At 40.4% G+C, this 18,639-nt stretch overlaps 1 protein-coding gene across 2 annotated transcripts in view; it reads left to right on the forward strand.

Annotated features, from left to right (window-relative positions):
* The window catches only part of hhip (hedgehog interacting protein), a 35,156-nt gene extending 26,170 nt beyond the window's left edge, over nucleotides 1-8,986 (forward strand). For both annotated transcript variants that reach the window (XM_056372621.1, XM_056372622.1), the window contains exons 12-13: nucleotides 5,930-6,078; nucleotides 6,358-8,986. In XM_056372621.1, coding sequence (XP_056228596.1) covers nucleotides 5,930-6,078; nucleotides 6,358-6,554 — 346 coding nt within the window. In that variant the 3' untranslated portion in view covers nucleotides 6,555-8,986. The remainder of the gene's footprint in view (nucleotides 1-5,929; nucleotides 6,079-6,357) is intronic.
* Nucleotides 8,987-18,639: the final 9,653 nt, after the last annotated feature.

The following is an 18,639-nucleotide window of genomic DNA, read 5'->3' on the forward strand; positions in this document are numbered from 1 at the left end:
TGCTCAGGTCAGTAAGTGGGTCATATCCAACTTTGAACTTACTTAATGCACAGGAAAGGTCCCAAACGAATAATATTTCTTTAGGCTAGGTCAGATTTGATTAAGAGACGCAGATAAAGTAAGAGAGGCAGACTCGGGGAGAGTGAATTTGCATGCCTCAGAATCACAATAGAAATGTATCCGCAGCTGATTATTCCTGGGTGACGACAGTGCCACCCAGGCATTAGCACAATTAATTACAGCACAGATGTTTCAAAGGGGCCCTGGTGGCTCGCTCCGTATTTATGTTTTCTGGCATGGCCACTGGACGCATTTCTCCCAAAGAACAATTCTTTCCACCATCAACTGGACTTGTTTAGTCTGTGCGGACCCTGTGGTGTTGGATTCTTGACTCCTAATACATTCTGGCTTCATTATTAGGATCTTGTTACAGGGAGGATGGAGAGGGGGTGACAGGGGGGAGTAAATGGGGTAGCTAACGTGTCTGACCTCAGCGCGTTATCAAGTCTGGTGGTCCTTCCCTTTTTTCTCCTCCATACTGCAGGGACATCTGGACCCTAAAGCCCTCACAGAAAGAGGTTTGTTTTAGAGTATGGTGGTTTTTGTGGTCCAGTATAGCATCTAGCACTGTGTTTTGATCAACTGTGTGTTTGGGAACATAGAGGGGGGAAAAGAGGAACTGTTAGGGCGAGTGGTAAAGGCTTACAGGGAAACATCAGCCATAAAATCCCTCAGCAGTGTTTGTCTAAACATGTCCTGGCCAGATGACTTCATTTCTAGGTATTTGTTTGTCAATTGGAGTGCCCCTCCAATAATAAATAGGCCACCATGCATTTTGAAACATGCTGAATGTGTGTGGTGTGAGAGTGTATGAAAACAAGAGAGATGAGAGAGGGGGGGGGGAGAGAGAGAGAGAGAGAGAGGGGAGAGAGAGAGACTGGGCTTGTTTGTGTTATACCAGTGGGATAGAAATATTTCCACTCATATTATCTCTATATGATGACCTAGGATGTGTTTAAAAGCTCTGAATAATTAGTAACTGGACCTTTGAGTTCAGATTCTCTTCTGTCGATCCCAAAGGTTAAGAATGGGCAAGACAAGTTTATTCAAAGTACTTTGAATAAGACATAAAAAGGCTTTAAGACAAGATAAAAAAAAAGTTAATATATAGAGTGAAATATGTAGATAATGTAATGTCTGATTGAGACAAAAATGTTTTCTTTTGCTTTTCAACAATCTTACTTCCTCTGTGAGCCTTGAACAGTAATTGAACAAAGCAGTAGCCCTCAAACTGAGTGAAACCTCAGTTTGATTGTGATTTTCTCTGCTCATATACTGTAGGCAGGTATTCGTCAGCAAGTCTGGCTGCTTTTCAGCCCCACTGAGTCTGCATTTAATAACATAATTATTTATACAGTGAGAGCATTATGTTTATGCCAAGAACAAATAATGCTAGAAAGATGCCTTTCTTTTTGAGAAAAGAAACATACTAACAAACAACATGATGATATTATCATACAGCACAAGTCAGGGATTTGTTTCAGTCCCTCTGTGTATATACAATACACCATGGGAACCATCTAATAAAGTTATGTGTTTATCATATAATTCAAAAGGCACATGTTGCCCTCCATCCATGCATGGACAGAATCTGCCTTGCTCTTACAGTTGGTTCTTGGCAATAGCTTAATTGTAACATATAGAGCCAGACCTCCTGCTGATTTCTGGTGTAAAATGCAGTTTGCCTTTCTGTTTGTTACAGCCCCTCTCCACAGAGAAGAAGGGAAAGCTCTATTACGCCGGACTTTTCACACAATCAGGTTTTGTCAGCTGCAGGCTGGACTGATTGAATTACAGTGAGCAGAGACCTTAAAAAGACACTGAACTTTGTATAGGGTCCTGGGACCTTTTTTTATGAACTACATTAGCCATGGAAGTCACAAATCACTGGATATGCAGGGGAAGGAGACCGCGGGTGCTCGCTTGTGGATATATTTATCTGTATGTGTGCCTCTCTGTGTTACTGTGTGGGTGGTGGGTACACGCGAACATGCACATCTGTGAGCCTGTGTGAGCGTGTGGTACGCTAGCTCCCAGCACGCTGCTGAAAAAAGCCCTTTCTTTATTTTCCTATCCCTCCTAAATCTTCCTGCATCTCTGCTGTGGTCCTCCCCTTGACAAAGCTGCTTGCCAGTCCCACTGAATAGCCCTGGCTCCTACAATACACAGTAAATTTCTTGCACAATTAAAACAGGGAATGAAGCTACAAAAGAAGCCCCCAAACAATGGAGTCGGATGACAAAACAGCAAAAGAGACCACACTGGGCCGTTTGATTAAGCCATTGTTAGTGCGCACAATGTACACCACTCCACAGCCCTTTTCTCACATATACCTCATGTCAATCAAACAGGCCCTGTGAGCCAACAAGCTAAACACACACACACACACACACACACTCACACACACACACACACACACACACACACACACACACTCACACAGACAAACATAATAATCAAACAGATCAGCTCAAATTTGTGGGAGAGCATCCACACTGCTCTGATGGCACAGACCTGAAAGGATGTCAGTGTTAAGATATGTTAATGTTTAGCTGATATAAGGACAGAAGAAAGGGCAGATTTTACTCTCAACCCGCATCAATTTTCCTATTTCTCTGTTTTACTTTTTCAATCATTCTTGAAGTCGTATGCTTAGCCCGCTTTCCTCTCTATTTTCATTTCAATTATGATGTGATCTGCAATTTATTTGTCTGATTTTTGTCGTCATCATCATCATCACGCTCTCTGTCCATGTAACTACCTCATGTGTGAGCACTGTCGCCCTTCTCCCTCTCCCTCGCTCTCACACATACACCACCCCTCCCAAAGTTGATAAATTCCCACAGTGGCTGTTGACCCAGCTGCCTTTGTCAAGTGGCGCTACCAGCAGGTGCTGTTTTCACAGCCACCCTGGCAGTCGTACAAACTGTTTAGTAGCGCTGCTGACCCCTGCCTGCTATTAACAGTGTTAGCTACAGACCCCCCAATCCTCCAGGGACTCTTACTCTTTCTCTCTCTCCCTCTTTTTCTGTTTGCTTCCCTCCTTCGCTCTTTTTTAACTACATGCAGCCTGCAACAACAAAAGCCAGTGTGGATGGAGTCTGGAGTTGGGTGCTGATGGGAGCATGGGAATCACCCCCCCACCCCCCTCCCCACCCTCCAAATTTAAAGCAACTTTAATGCACACACACACACACAGTCGCAGTATTGTCACTGCCATCAGTCAGTGTGTCTGTCACAGCATTTGCAACACATTTTTCAAACTGGGAAGTAAACACTCACCCAGTTAAATAAATGCCGTTATCATCACACAACATCATAGTTTGAGTCATTTTCCACCAGCTGACACATTTTTACTGGAAGTTGAAGTCTGTATCTTTCCACACAGTCAAACCTGTACAGTAGGTAAAACAGAAATAATATTTACTGTACGAGTGAAGGTCAGAACAGATGATGAAGAGAGCACCTAGGAGTGAATTCAGAGTAAACTCAACTACCCAGATGGATGTAATAGGGGTAATTTAAGACACTGCTGATTTCACTTGTAATAGTATCCTGGTTGGAGATCGTAAGCTCCACCTGGTTTTGGTTGTACTGCTGATTGACCATTTGTTCTCCAGAGGAATGGTATATATATGCTGTATATCTCGTGTATATATATATATATATATATATATATATATATATATATATATTTTTTTTTTTTATACACACTCACACACACTGACGTCACTACTCATGCCTCTCAGCCCTCATACCATCACCAGTTCACAGGAGTCCAGTTACCATGCCTGTGTGTAAAAGTGTGTGAGTGTGTGTCCTTTAATGTCCAGCAGATAGTGTTGCCTTGTCGGCATTTTTACCTCAGTACAACAGAACTGTTTGCACATCTATATTTCTCCCCCTCTCTCTCTTCCACAAACGCACACACAGATAAATGTGTGTGTGTGTGGCCAGTGGGCAACAGGCAGTAACCCACACTTCACATTTGAACTTGATTACGCACCCACTGTATTATTTCCAGATTTGTAGAGCGTGATATGAAATAATTCTGTTTCAGCCCATTTGCTGATGTGCGTGTCTGGATGTTTGTCTTAATATGGAACGATCACAATATGTCTCTTTGGTGTTCAGACTTTACGCATGTGGTGTGGAGATGTGTGTGTTTGTGTGTGTCTGCATTTTCCAAATCATGTTTATATCTGCGGGAGCCCAGTGTTAACCCTATGCCTTGTTTTGTTCTTCAAGTAGGGAGAATTTAAGAAAACATGAGTAAAAAAAAACAAAAAAACCCACACTTTGCCTCAGTATTGTTGTAGCTGTATAGTTTAAATCCATCTTAGACACTAGATTCACACTTGGCATGCTATGAATTGACAACATACTGTACAGGAAAGCTGCCAATACACTGATGACAAATTGGTGGAAAAGAAATCTACCAATTATAGAGATATAAACACATTTTAACTTGCTACAGAGATTTAAAAACCCTATGTCCTACTATCATCATCATCATACGATGATTATCATATGATAAAGACATGTATTATTGTTGTTTGCAAAAGCAGATTTCTTGACCTCGTCGTATCATTCAAAATCGCCTCACATTATAGTAAACAAATGGCTTTAACTGCCACAATACACCAAAGTGTTAGACAGAAACTATTTTCTACAGTTTTTCCACATATCACTGTATTGTATAACTGTTTACCTTAGCCAGTAAGAGTTGGATTATTTATTTATTTATTTATTTGCTGTTTTGTTTGTTATTTTTAGAAATGTTATGAACGGATTTTGCACAAAAGTTTGTGGAAAGTGTGGTGATCTGGCAAATAAGAACTGATGCTGGGTGTAACTTCTCACAGAAGGGTTCAAACGTATAACCAGACTCATGAAATTTAGTGCATTAATTATCCATTACTAGCTGAATCAAAGAACCTGTGGACACTGGAGAACTCATTTCTGTTTCAATTTGAGATACAGTATAACTACACACACCCTTACTCTGCACTTTGCGTGCCTTCCATAAATCAATGCGACCCTGTTTACATCTCTAATTATTTTCAGTAGAGTCATTGTTATTGGATTTAAGCTCAACATTTAACCCAATTTAAAATAATGAGGGAATGACTTAACCCTGCAGCCTCAGAGCCAAAGATTTCCATTTTTTGTATTCCCTCTCTACTAGACAACTAGAACACTAGGGAGGGAATGAGTTCTGTAATAATTATACTTAATAATCATTATAAATAATAAATTCTCTAATAATTAAATGTTCTTTTCTCATTTCAAGGAAAAAGTACATAACAGCGGACTTTTGAAAAATCATAAAATAATGATTTTAATTTTCGAAAAATGAAATGAAAACTGTCACCACTCCCAACCATTTTTATAATAAACAATCTGAAAACATCTTAGCAATTGAATGGCTTTAACACCTCTTTTTCTCTTTCTTTCCCTCTTATATCCCACTCCATCACTTTCCCCACTTCTTTCTCTGGCTGCTGTCTCTGGTCTTGTCTCTCCTCCATGTGCGTATCTCACTCACTGACTCAAGTTGCAATGATTGGCTGATTATCTAGTATTGGCATCACATCCCCTGCGCTGTAAAGGCTGGGAAAGCTGTGCTGCTTAAAATAGAAGCGCTCAGTCAAAATTCAATCATTCTTGGTAATTTATAGGTTATAGGTCTGGGTCTGTATAGGATGGCGTCGGCCCAAACCCAGGGCCCTCTATTAGTGACTTCGGTATTTAGTGATAATATTAAATTAATGCCTGGCCCTACTTTGTGTAATTTGTCACCATGGCATGTGATGCTTGTGTCCATTACATACTGACTTTCCCTCCTTCTTTTGAACAACTGTTGCAGGCCTCATGCCCCTAAGGAGTGCCAGCGTCAGGTGGAGCCTCCAGAGCTGCTGATGACAGCTTGTTCCAGACACTGTAAGAACGGACACTGCACTCCTACTGGCAAGTGCTGCTGCAGCCCCGGCTGGGAGGGACCCTTCTGCCGAGTTGGTGAGTACCTTTTAGGATATCTGCATCTGCTGCTCTCAGAGTTTCTGAATCTGAACAAACATCCATGTGTTATTCCTTTCCAGATGTGCAAATGAGTTATAGTAATGCAAAACATAAACAGTAGGCCTGTATAGTTTTTCTTATAACTCATCGAAAACCTATTTGACCTTTTGGGACTTCAGTTCTGAATGACTCACAACCCCAGATTGTGTTTCTTGTCATCTTATTACTTTACTTTTAACCACCTCTGTTTACCTCTTTTCCCTCTCCGTGATGTAGCCAAATGTGAACCAGCCTGCCGCAACGGAGGAGTGTGTATGGAGCCCAACAAGTGCCTGTGTAAGAGCGGCTACTCCGGCGCCCAGTGTGAGAAGAGCGAGCGGGGTATGCCCAACGACCAGGAGAAAGACGGTATACTGGACCACATCATTGACATGACCTCGTACCTCCTAGATCTGACCAGCTATATCGTATAGGGGTGCGCAGAGGGGGGCTGCTCCCCACCGTCATCCTCCAGTTGACACAAATCTACCTACCACCACCAGCAGACTCTAACGAGGTGTCCTTAATATGGCCTCTTAACCTCCCTCACACCCACACAGGCATGTACACATAACATACAAATACACACACAGGATCCCCGTCAGACTGCTTTTCATCCACATCACCATACCAAACTCTTCGTCTTTTCGCCTATAAGCTACTTGCTCTTGAGCACCAGGCCTGGCATCCAAGCCGTGTTCACATTTCAGACAGTCCTGCAGACAGCAGCGAGATGATTGACAAGCATGGCCAAGTTATGGAAGTTCCACTAAGACATTTCCTCTCTTGTTCAGCAAATGCCTGCACATGGCTGACTCCACAGGAACAGGAACTCCACAGGAATAGACCATTTTAAACCAAGACTTTGGATCTTTTCAGGGGCTATCTGTTGCCTTACTTTAGACCCCCCAAAAAATGGAGTTTGAGGCATTGCAGCAGAGACAGATGATTGTTCAGGGGTTCTCTAAGGATTCAAATTGTGAGGAGTGGCGTGGCTCACAGATCCAATTTGTGCTCATGGTCCCTTCAAAACACAGCAAAATATGTCTACATACAATACACAGACTTTGAAGGAACCTCATCTTCAACTGTAAAAACCTGAGAAGTCTATGAGAAGCGTGGGTCACAGAGAGCCCACAGTGCTTTGTGCTAAACTATTCTAAAGGCACTAATACAAGAGGGATAAACCAAGTTGTCTCACTTTTGATGTTGTATTTAGTTTGTGGGCACATTGTCATAAAAAGCTATAACAGTATACAGTATGTATACTTTGTTTTGCAACACTCTTTTGCTATCAATGTACAGAATGGATCTACAACAGAGGACTGTTACGTAACACAGAAATAGGAACGAGTGAGAACATTGTACTTTGTCAAAGCCAGTTTCATACAATCTGAACGGAGTTATTAGCTCCCATGCACTGTATTCATTTTTTGTTTTATTCACTTTATTATTCAAAATGAATTTAAACATTTATTAAAAGCGCAATGAGAGTAGTTTCACATTGTCACAGATATACACACACACACACACACACACACACACACACACACACACACACACCACACTAGCACAGGTATGATTCAACAAACTCCTTTCATTGTGTCACACACTGAAACTGAACCCGGACTCAAAACTACAAAGGGAAGAGATAGCGCAGTGATGTATATTTCCAATAGAGCTTACCTAAGTACTACTTAGCATTGCAAAAAAAAAAAACTATAGCATTACTATTGTTATCATAGAGGAGGGTTTATTTTTTTAAGCGTAATAATATATGGGAGAGAATGGTGTTTATAGAAAGCAGTTTTACACTAAGCTTGTCAGTTCATGTTATTTCATGTTGTACTTATACATATGCAGCTTTTAAGAAAGACACGTGAGGATACATTTCTTTCTAATTTTTTTATTTTTTTTATTCCAGTGTAAAAGTAATGCATGTCTGTGCCTGCATAGAGTAATTCGGAGCAGTTGGCTGAGTCAATCTAATTTTTTCCCCCTGACATTTGGTTTCATTACCACTGTCAGAAATGTGTCTCTGTTGTGAGACGATCAAAGACTCTGTCGGGCCACCAAGTCATTCTGGAAGCAGCTCGCAGTCAGAGGCAGATCTTATCTGTGAGGAGCAGATTTGAGATTAACCTGAGGATCTGTCTAATGGAGATAAGTTTGAAAAAAATATCAAGACTGAACACTACTCTCTAATTAGCAACAGTTAAACACAGACTGGGATTGTCAGGACCAACATTAATGTGTTCATCTATTAATTAATATTAAGTTCATACAGATGCAGCTCATATACATGCATGTCCATGTTCACCTAAACTAATAACTTATCTTATAAAGAACTTTACATTTGATCTTTTGCCATTTCAAATTCCAAAAGAATACGAATTGAGTCATTGTGTTTAACAGTTTAACAGTTAAAATTTTGCTTTCTCCCCAACTTTTATTTTGAAAAACAAGTTTCCAAGTATCATGGTTAATTGAAGGTCATTGTTCATAAAAGACGTATCTGTTGTTCATCTCCCGCCTTGCTTGTGTTTGCTGAAATAAATCAACTCTACCTGGTCTAAATGAGTCAAAATGGAATTCATGCTGTAAAATGGAAAATTATCATTTTTTTTTAGCACTTAATGTGAAGTTGCATTTTAGCTGCTGAGACGGCGTGGTGTGAATAGAATAACCATTTTCATTATTTAAGTAGTTACACAAATAAAATAATTATTTAAGTTCTCTATGTTGTTTTTACCATTGTACTGTATGTGACTATTTTTTATTCCTGTATTGTAAATAAAACTAGGGATAACTTTGTTTCTCTTAAGAAATATCAATATGTCTATTAAAATTTATAGCATGTCTGAAATACTCTTGTCTCTTTTGTTTTGGTTGTAACAGTCTTGTTTGGATAGTTAGATAATATTTGGAAAACCTTTAGTTTTTACATGTCTTTCATTTCCTAATAATTTTCTAACAATTACTTAAAATCCAATGAAATACTCACTCAATATTGATTTATTATAAAAGACAATTTTTTATATAGAATGTTTAATATAATAAATGTAAATTTTTTGCATGTTCAGCTGACTGGAGCTTTACACCTCCATTAAAGTATTTTTTTTGGCCACTTGGGAGCAGCGCAACAAGTTGCAAACACAACGATGACACATTATCCCCAAATAAAATTGTTATGATGAACACGTCAGCAAACAGTCGGTTACTATTGTGTCCAGCAGACTTTGAACATTAGCATTCATATGGAGTTGTGTTTCTGGCCACCTGGTTAATGTAAGACCAGTATTAACTTTAGTTTTGGTCTCCACCATCTTTTGCCCCAGCTAGTTGCTAACTTTGTCTGCAATTCTAGACAGGGGGTGCACAATGGGTTTATCAGAGGTTTTTAGCTGAAAACAGTTCATGATCAAATGCTCAGAACAGCTACTTATGGGCTTTGGTTTGTTTAGTCACCTGCTGTTTCAGAGGTTAAAACTAAACTCTCAGGGATGCCCCCCTCCTGGATTAAGGGTTAAAATACCATCCATGAATTGAATCCCTAGTTTGAGTTAAGTCAGTTTTATTTATATCGCCCAATATCAAATCACACATCACAAATCGTCAATTTGCCTCAAGGGCCTTTACAATCTGTACAGCATTCAACACCCTCTGTCCTTAGACATCGAATTGGATAAGGAAAAACTCCCCCGAAACAACCTTCAACAGGGAAAAACACTGAGGAAGTCCAGGTTGGACAGACTTGCAGTAAATGATATGTACAGGATAAGGCAACATGGTTTTCAGTATGGACAATCAGGTTTACAACATAATAGACAGATTGTAAACATTGTACATGTAAAACAGAGACTGGGGACAGCTTTAGTTCAATCTCTAATAATGGGATGGTAATTAAATGTATAGGTGCCCTGTACTTCATTCATGGCTCCATACTGGGAATTGTCTCATTTCTGGTAAGTCAGCTGCAACATTTCCACTGATGGTTTTTCCTCCAGCCAGGTAAGAAGAATAAAGAGAAGGATGTTGAGAAAATGTTTAAGTTATACTGGGGCCAACGTGGCTGCATTCCCAGGGTTTTCCCTTTACCGCTGCCTGAATGGAAAAGCTGCCCGCAGATTTGACAGTGAGGAGAGAGCCGAGTGATGGCTGCTATGTCGTCATGCAGCGTCATGGCATCGCTCAAAAGTTCAGGCTGAAAATTCCTCATTTGAAATGGAAATTCTCCACTTTGTTTTTCGGAAGTACGCAAACACGCATGCCTGCATGGAGGCACACACGCAAGAGCCACTGCTGATGGCAATATTAATTTCCTTCTCAAAATACCAATGAGGCTTTGTGTTGTATAATGATAGTGAGTGGAGACCACCCACCTCACTCTGGTCTTACACACACACACACACACACACACACACACACACACACACACACACACAAAGCCATATTTAGAGTAATGCAATACTAAGTTGTCTATGCACTGTTCGGATCCAATCAAAATTGCATAAAGTGGAACTGTCCAATAGTGCTGCGAGGTCCAGCGTATATTTGAGTTTATACACTATCTGTGGCATGAATCATTACTTTTCATTTGGAATAGTTTTCTTTTTCCTTCCCAAAGGGCCCTTGTCTGGCTATCTTTCCCAAACAGTGTAACCCAGTACTTTGAATAAACATGAGGAGCCTGTGTACCAAATATTTGTAGGACTGAGATGGCTGGAAGTGCATGCTATAATATTGTATACATGAGTGAAAGAGTCAGCACAAGCAATACTTATAGGGTAACAGGAGGAGGCCTACGGAGCAGAAGAAAACAATAGCGCTGTGATTAAAAAGAGACACGTCATTCTTTTCCTTCTCATCCAGAACAAAGTGAACAATTCATTATACTGCATTTACTTGTGTTTCTTTTCTGTAGTAATGCATTAGGTCCTCTGGGAACTACAACTGATATTCAATAGCTGCTCTGTTTATGGACTATCACTGCTCTGTGCCATAGAAATCAAACAATGAAATAATTGATTGATGCACACAATTGGGTTTAGGATAGGTGCCAGATAATAACAGATGAGATGATTAAACTGATTAATAACTATCATACAGATTTGCAATTTTTTTTTTTTTAAATTTCAATACATTATACGCTGGTTAGACTAAGATATTGGGATTATCAAATTAATATAGAATTAGGCAGGTATACAGCCAAAGTATTTTGTGATACAACAGATGTATACAGTCTGCCTGTTTTCTAAGGTTTGAGACTTGATGACGGAGTAATAGACAATAATACTTGTATAATTATAGAGATTTTGTAAATTTAAAGGATAATGTTACAAATGAGACCTTTTTTTTTTAAGTTTTCAGCCATTGTGTTTATGAAATATAGCATTAGGTCAGTCAGAGCAGTTACGTTACATTTCATTCACCAGCTGTGAGGTTAGCAGCTGTGTCAAGTAACATCCAATCATATTCATGCAGGTGAACAGCGCAGCTATTTCTCTTCGCACATACTTCTCAATGGTTACTGTGCTTGTGCACTAATGCCAGCACTGCGTTCTGCTCCCTCCATTGGCCCAACCTTTTCCATACATGCCAAGCTTTTGGTATTGTTCATTTTGGTATTTTTTTGGTATTGTCAAAAGAGCTGAACCATTTCTGCCAAGTGGTAGGCCTAATATAAAGATAAATGTTCATAAATGGAAGGCAATGTTGCTGCATTTTCAAGTTATCAGCAATTCTTCAATTATGCATTTTACAATTATTGCTGCAAACTTTGAGTGACCATGTTAAGGGATATGTAGATGAACTTTATTAGAAATCTCTGTATAATTTAACATAAGATCATCGATTGGCACCATACGTTGCTCACTTAAAAACTCATAAATTTAAAGACTTACCACGCTCGGCCTTGCTTTCAAGTGTCAACTTCAGATAAACTAGTTCACAGGTTCACCTTAGCTATATCTCCTTTCTTTGCTAATGTCAGTCCAGTGATGGTCTGCAGACTGTGACCAAAACGCCTAAATATTTGTGCGTTTTACTCTTACAGATTCAAAAGAATAAAGAGAAAGCAAATGTGAACTTTGAATGACTATTCTCATTCTGGGTTTACGTTTGACCTGTGATGACGTCGGTATTACCTCCTTGTTTGTGGCACTATTTGCACGGCACCGGTAGCTCACAACCAATCTTTGAAAGTGTGGAGTAAGCGAATTTTCGGGTTTTGTAAGTTCAAACCACACCGTGCACATGGACTTCAAAAATAACATGCTGTACCAGTGCAGGTACAATATAGTAGCTTATGCAGTGGGTGGAAAAACCATAGATAATTCTACCCCGTCATAAGTGGAAACTTGAAAAGCTCGGAGTCTGTGTGAAGTATGTGTTTCAATGGGGCTAATTGTTTAATAGCCTTTTCAGGGTTTCATAAATGTAATGTGATTTAAATCCTTTTGATTTGCACAAAGAGGGCTAGATCTTTGAGTAAATCTGGTAGAATTAAATTATTTAAAATGTGGACCACCATGTTTCAATGTACTTTCTTTAACTACCCACAAAAAACCCATTTTCCCGCTCTCTGGCATTCATCCTTTATCAAACCCACATTATAACCCATTCTTCTAACTGTTGACTCAAATGATTTGATTTTTCTGATACCACCCATGTCCACCCATGGCAGTTTTCTGGAAACTTCTCCTGATGTTCACTATGATTGTGACATCCCTTCAGGTCTTGTTTGACTCTCCGTGCACCATGAATAACTGTTTCCACTGTGATCTAACTGTACATTACCACTTCACCACAATACCGCAGCTCTGTGGAAATCACTGTTTAATGTGTGCTGCACATTTGATGTCATGTGTTAACATATGAAGTCATGATGTCTTGTCAGGGTACGATCCTAGCTGGGGAGCAACTTTGATTAATCTTGTGCATTAACTTCTGTGTTTGTCCACCCTGGCACTGCTCTCTCGTGATTTTCAATATAAATTGTGGCCCCTCCGGGTTCCAACATATTGATTTATGTGAGAATACATTTGTGGTGGTTGCTTCAGTGAGTCCGTAACTGCAAATTTGTGTGTGTGTGTGTGTGTGTGTGTGTGTGTGTGTGTGTGTACATCTGTGTGCACGTCAACCCCCCCGCTGTATATCTGGTTTTGTCACACCCCTAATTGCGTAGTGTATTCTGTGACCTCATGTGTTTACTCTGGGCTTACTCAGTGAGTACTACTGCTGAAACGCACGGCCGAAGCAGCTGAAATCTCATATTCCCTGGCCCCTGATCACTTACTAATGAAGACACACTTTCCAACCAGCCTGCTGCTGCCGCTGCCGCTGCTGCTGCCTTTTACTTCTGTCTCGCTAAACTCTCAGCTTATCACATAACACAACAAACCGCACTAAGCGACCACCTTGGAGGAGGTTTGGTTGGATTTAGGCTGTTGATTTTTGTCTGCTTCTTATTAGCTGAGGGACATTTTTTCCTGCTGTCTTCACACCTCCACAATCTCATATTTCACACTTCCTCAATTCATCTCAGTGCCTCAGTTATTTCCCCTCCTGAAGCATTTCCTCTTTTCTTCTTCATATCAGCTCTGGTATCCATCTTCGTCCTCCTCTCTGTTCATCTATCCATCCACTCCTCATTCCATCACTCCCCCTCTCCCTCTCCTTCCTCAGTATTTCTGCTCCTGGATTCAGAGCTTGTTTACTCTCCCGGACCACAGCACTGACTCGCATCCATGAAATGATGCAATTAAGGTTCCCACTGGGGCTCAATCTGTCATGTTAACACATGCTAAACCCCCACAGAGGGCTGAGAGCAGCACTGAGTGCTGGGCGACAGGTAAGACTGACTGGGGTGAGGGGTGGTGGTTAAAAAAAGAGGTGAGCGTGAGATCTTGTACAGCAGAGGGAGCAGACTGTAACAGAGAACATTTGGAAAACTGTGATGCCATAAAACATTGATAAGAGATGATTCTGAGTGAAAACATCAGTTGTGTGTTAATGTGTGTGCGTAGTAGCCAATGTCAGTGACTAGGTTTCTGAATGCCACACACGTCATCCCAAAACACTTATTTATTACCTGCCTTTGTATATATATATATATATATATATATATATATATATATATATATGTGCATTTTTCAAAGAGTTAAGGAGAATTTAATTTATTCTATATAATGCACACAATAGAAGGAGCTGAAGACATACAATGAAAATGAAAGTTGAAGACAATATCCCTCTAGACATGGATGGTGGCGAAAGACTGAATATATATGGCTGTTGATCTGTATTGATGTGATGTGCAGCAGGATTCCTGAGCTAACTGGAAGGAACCGTTCAACAGCTGGTTCTGATGAAACTGGGTGGAGGCGGGTCAGGCGGACGTCAAATGGAAACGACAGCTGACAGCAGCAGAGAAAGGAACTAATATTAAAATTTGACAGTAATTAGATGATTGGCTCACAGTGGTTGCATCAAAATCTGGTTGGTTGATGTGAACTGCGAACATCCTTAAGGTTGGAGTCAGACCGGATTTCGCTTCCCATGAATTTCTATGAGAAACAGGACAACAAACATTCCCTCTGATTTTCACAACCAAGATCTCACTGCTTTTCAATGTCCAGCCAGTTTCAGAGCAAAGACAGCCATAGAGATTAATGACAGTAAAATGTTTCATAAAATGCTGTATAATTTACATCTTTGTGGACTGCTGCTTTTGTGTTTACAACCCTACCCACACTATTTCCTGCCCCCCCTGCTTTTAACCAAACAATGTGAGTAAATTTCTGCCTGGTTGATTTTGGTCTGACTGCAGCTTTAGTCAGCTGACTGAACTTTTCACTGAGCTGAAATTGCTGCCATCAATTCCCTTTGATGGAAGATCCTAGAGCAAGTTCAACCATTCGTTTTATTACAGTTTCTTCATCACTCCAGGGGCTCCACCTCTCTCTTCTTATCCAGTATCTTCACAGGGTTTGTTTTCAGGCTTTCCTTTCAACCAATGACCATCTTAGCTGAGGGATATTCAAACTTTCTTACCTGTTTTACCTCTCTGCTGTCAAATAAATCTACTGCTTCACCACCCCACTGCCACTGGTGTTAAGGTCCTGTATATAGCTCCCAATGGTTGTCTAATTGGCTTTTATCTATAGGGATCTTTAATATCACCATAAATTGATCAATTCAATGCCAAAGTCATCTTTACTAAACAGAGCAACATTAAAGTTGTTCTTTTAATTTAGTTTCTCATGCTGGGAAAATGAATAATGCTAAACATTGCCCAGATGGCCTAAAATATTATTAGACCCAAAAGAAACAAGGCTCTCACCCAATACTGACAGTGAGTTCAGAGCTGAAGAGGAAGCTAGGCTTCTTCATATTTTTGATTTGACTCACATTTTTCTTTTTTTCCTGACAAATATTCTGTCCATCTAATACATCACATGTCATTCTGCAGTTTCATTCAACCAGTTATAAGAACCACAGATATGTTGTGTTCACTTGTTGTGTCTTTTGAGTGAAGTGTGCTTGTGTGAGTGTACATATAGTGGCATGAGGGTCGTTACATTGCATGTGTAACTTTATGTTTATATCTCATATTTCTGTGTGTGTGATCTATATGAATGTGCGTGTGGCTGTCAAAGACAACACATCGCTCTCTGTCTGCTTCCCCTCTCTATGATCCTCAGCCGGGCTAGGTAAACAACTGATGTTGGGTGGAATGGACCACCTAGGTATAAGTTTCCATGTGGGGGTATCTCCTCAAAGCAAAGCAAGGAAATTTTCCGAAACACTTTAAAAAGAGTTATGCAAATGGTTTACGGCAGCGCTCGTGTGGCTGTATTGTTATATTAATCTGTATACACTGCGGCTCATCTTGGCAGGGCCCTTTGTTTGCCTTCACTCTTAATCTGCAGGGCTCATCTCAAGCTTACATCACTCAGAGTCAACAGAGGGACATCCGCCGCAGCCTTACTGCTAACACTAGAGCTAACACTGGGGTCAAATAGTGTGTGTGTGTGTGTGTGTGTGTGTGTGTGTGTGTGTGTCAACTAAAGAGACCGAGCAAAGCCAAAAAAAAGGTCATCAAGTTGAATGTAAGTGTCCACTAATGTTCACAGCCACCTGAACCACTGCAGCAGAGCAAACTAGTCAGTATCTTCCATTTCCAATATAAATGGCCCAGAACAATTTTCTGGCCCTTTGTAACCAATATAAATTTTCTGTTCCCCATGTTCTTATACATATTTACTCTTCAAACACTGACTTCCCCTCAGAACTTTCCTGCCCTACGAGAAATAGAGAGAGGAACAGCAAAAGGAAAAGAAAGTAAAGCACAGTTGGTTTTCTGTGCTTGCAAAGATGTGGTTTCCTCTGACTGAAGTGGGGCCATAGCTTGCATCAGCCCTCTGTCCGTGCGTCTGTGTGTCCAGGCCACTGAACTCTGCCAGATGCCTGCCGCCTTGTTATCTGTGCAGGCACGGCCCGTTCTGCTGCGCTGTGTGGGCCAGACAGTTTATCACACACACTGCTAGCAAAGAGGTTGGGGTTTTGCTCAAGTGATAGCACACACACCAGAGAGAGAAAATCAAGCATGAACACAAATGCATGTATAGGTCCTCCAGTAACCATTGTCCTCCTGCAGCATGTGTCTGTTGTAATGTATACAATTCACTTATGACCAGCTCCTTTAAACTCAAATAGCAAGTGACAATCAGGAGGTGATTACCCTAGTTTAGCACAGAGACTGGATGCAGGGGAAACAGCTAACCAACCTCTCTCCAAAAATTCAAAAATATACCTATCAATATATTTAAAGGAGCATAGCCAGTGTTAGAATGAACAGCTGATTATTTCCCAGTCTTGCCAAGCGCTTCAGCCGTCATTGTGTTAACAAGACGTTGTAGTAGCGCTTCTTCTGCAGAGCAGCCTGTACACAGTGACTCGGTATCAGAACGTGATGGTACAGACCGGCCAGACCAGGGCTAGCTTGTTAGCATGCTGACTTCAGTTTGCTGGACACAGCTCTTGGCTTGGCTCTCAACATTTCTTTTTCTTGACCAACAACAGTTTATCCTTCCACCCGATAAACTTTAACAATTTGAAAAATAAGAAACACAAGATTCGTTGTGTTAATTAGTGAACTTCAAAGACTTCAGGGATTAGCGGCATGGCTAGGGAATGCAATGTTGGCCTGGCAGATGTCATATATCTCAACAACTGATGGATGGATTGGTTCCCATGCAATGTCTTGTAAAGAGTTTGGTGATCTCTTCTTCTAGGACAATAATGAGGTTCAAATTTTTGTACAAAGAAAGAACAAAGACTCAGTCTTATTTCCTCAAATGTCTAACTATTCCTTTAAGATTTGATGTATAATTAACTGAAGCTTTTTAATGAGTCAACATTCAAAATAAAAATAAAAAACTTGTCTAATGAATCAACATTTACTGGTAAACATAAAAGTGAATAAAGGCTTGGTAAACAAAAACCTCTGATTGTTTATGGCTCTGCTGCTGTCACAACAGACTGCAACAGTGCATGGCCGTACAGTCAAATCCACACAATCACACAAATGCACCCCCATAACTCCAACTCCAGCTTAGAGCACACTCTACAAAATGAATCATAAATAACTCAAGTCACTGTTATTCCAGAAATGAAGGATTACAGAGCAAACATGCCCCTTTCGCAGTGAAATATTGAACTGAATAAGAAATATTGCTCATTCCTTTTCAGAAAATATTGCCCACTCATCAGTGCCACTTAAGGTAAAAACGCATATGGTGTATAATTTTTCCTTGGCGATGCTCTGGTGGCTTTTGCATGGTTAAGTGTTCTTCTGTGGTGCTGCCTCGCCATTTGCCAAAGCCCTAATCCTTGTTTTGGTACAGAGACTGCATGTGGTGGTGGTAGTGGTGGTGGTGGTGGTGTACTGTGTGTGCATCCTAATCTCTCCAAAGCTCTGTGTCTAATGGCTGCACTGCCTCTCTGTACACTGTGTACTTCCAATTTAGCTATAGCCTAACAGGCATGGCAAAGTGGTGACAGGAAGAGGTTGTTATGCAAACAGATTTGGAAGGAAGGAAGGAAGGAAGGAAGGAAGGAGGAAGGAAGGAAGGGAGGAAGGAAGGAAGGAAGGAAGGAAGGAGCTCAGTCTGCAATTTTGTAACCATATTAATCTTATATTCATATACTTTGACCCTGTCTTTGAAATGTCTCATCATAAACAAAAATTGTGTGGTGGCAAATATTACTGTGACAGCTTTGCTGCATCAGAAAACATTAATCAGTGGGGTACTGTTTTACACTCCATTGTGCAAGACCTATCAATCAATTGGCAGTTTCATAAGGAATTTAGTCTTTAAAAAGTAAAGTGGTGAGGAATGCCCATAAAAACTGTGAGAGGTAAAATTTTCAAATTGCTTGTTTTTGTCCAATACCCAAAGCTATTCAATTCACAATAATATAAAACAGAAAATCCTCACACCAGCAAACGTTTGGTGA

The sequence above is a fragment of the Seriola aureovittata genome, chromosome 3 (genome assembly GCF_021018895.1).
Source record: "Seriola aureovittata isolate HTS-2021-v1 ecotype China chromosome 3, ASM2101889v1, whole genome shotgun sequence".
Classification (NCBI taxonomy): Eukaryota; Metazoa; Chordata; class Actinopteri; order Carangiformes; family Carangidae; genus Seriola; species Seriola aureovittata.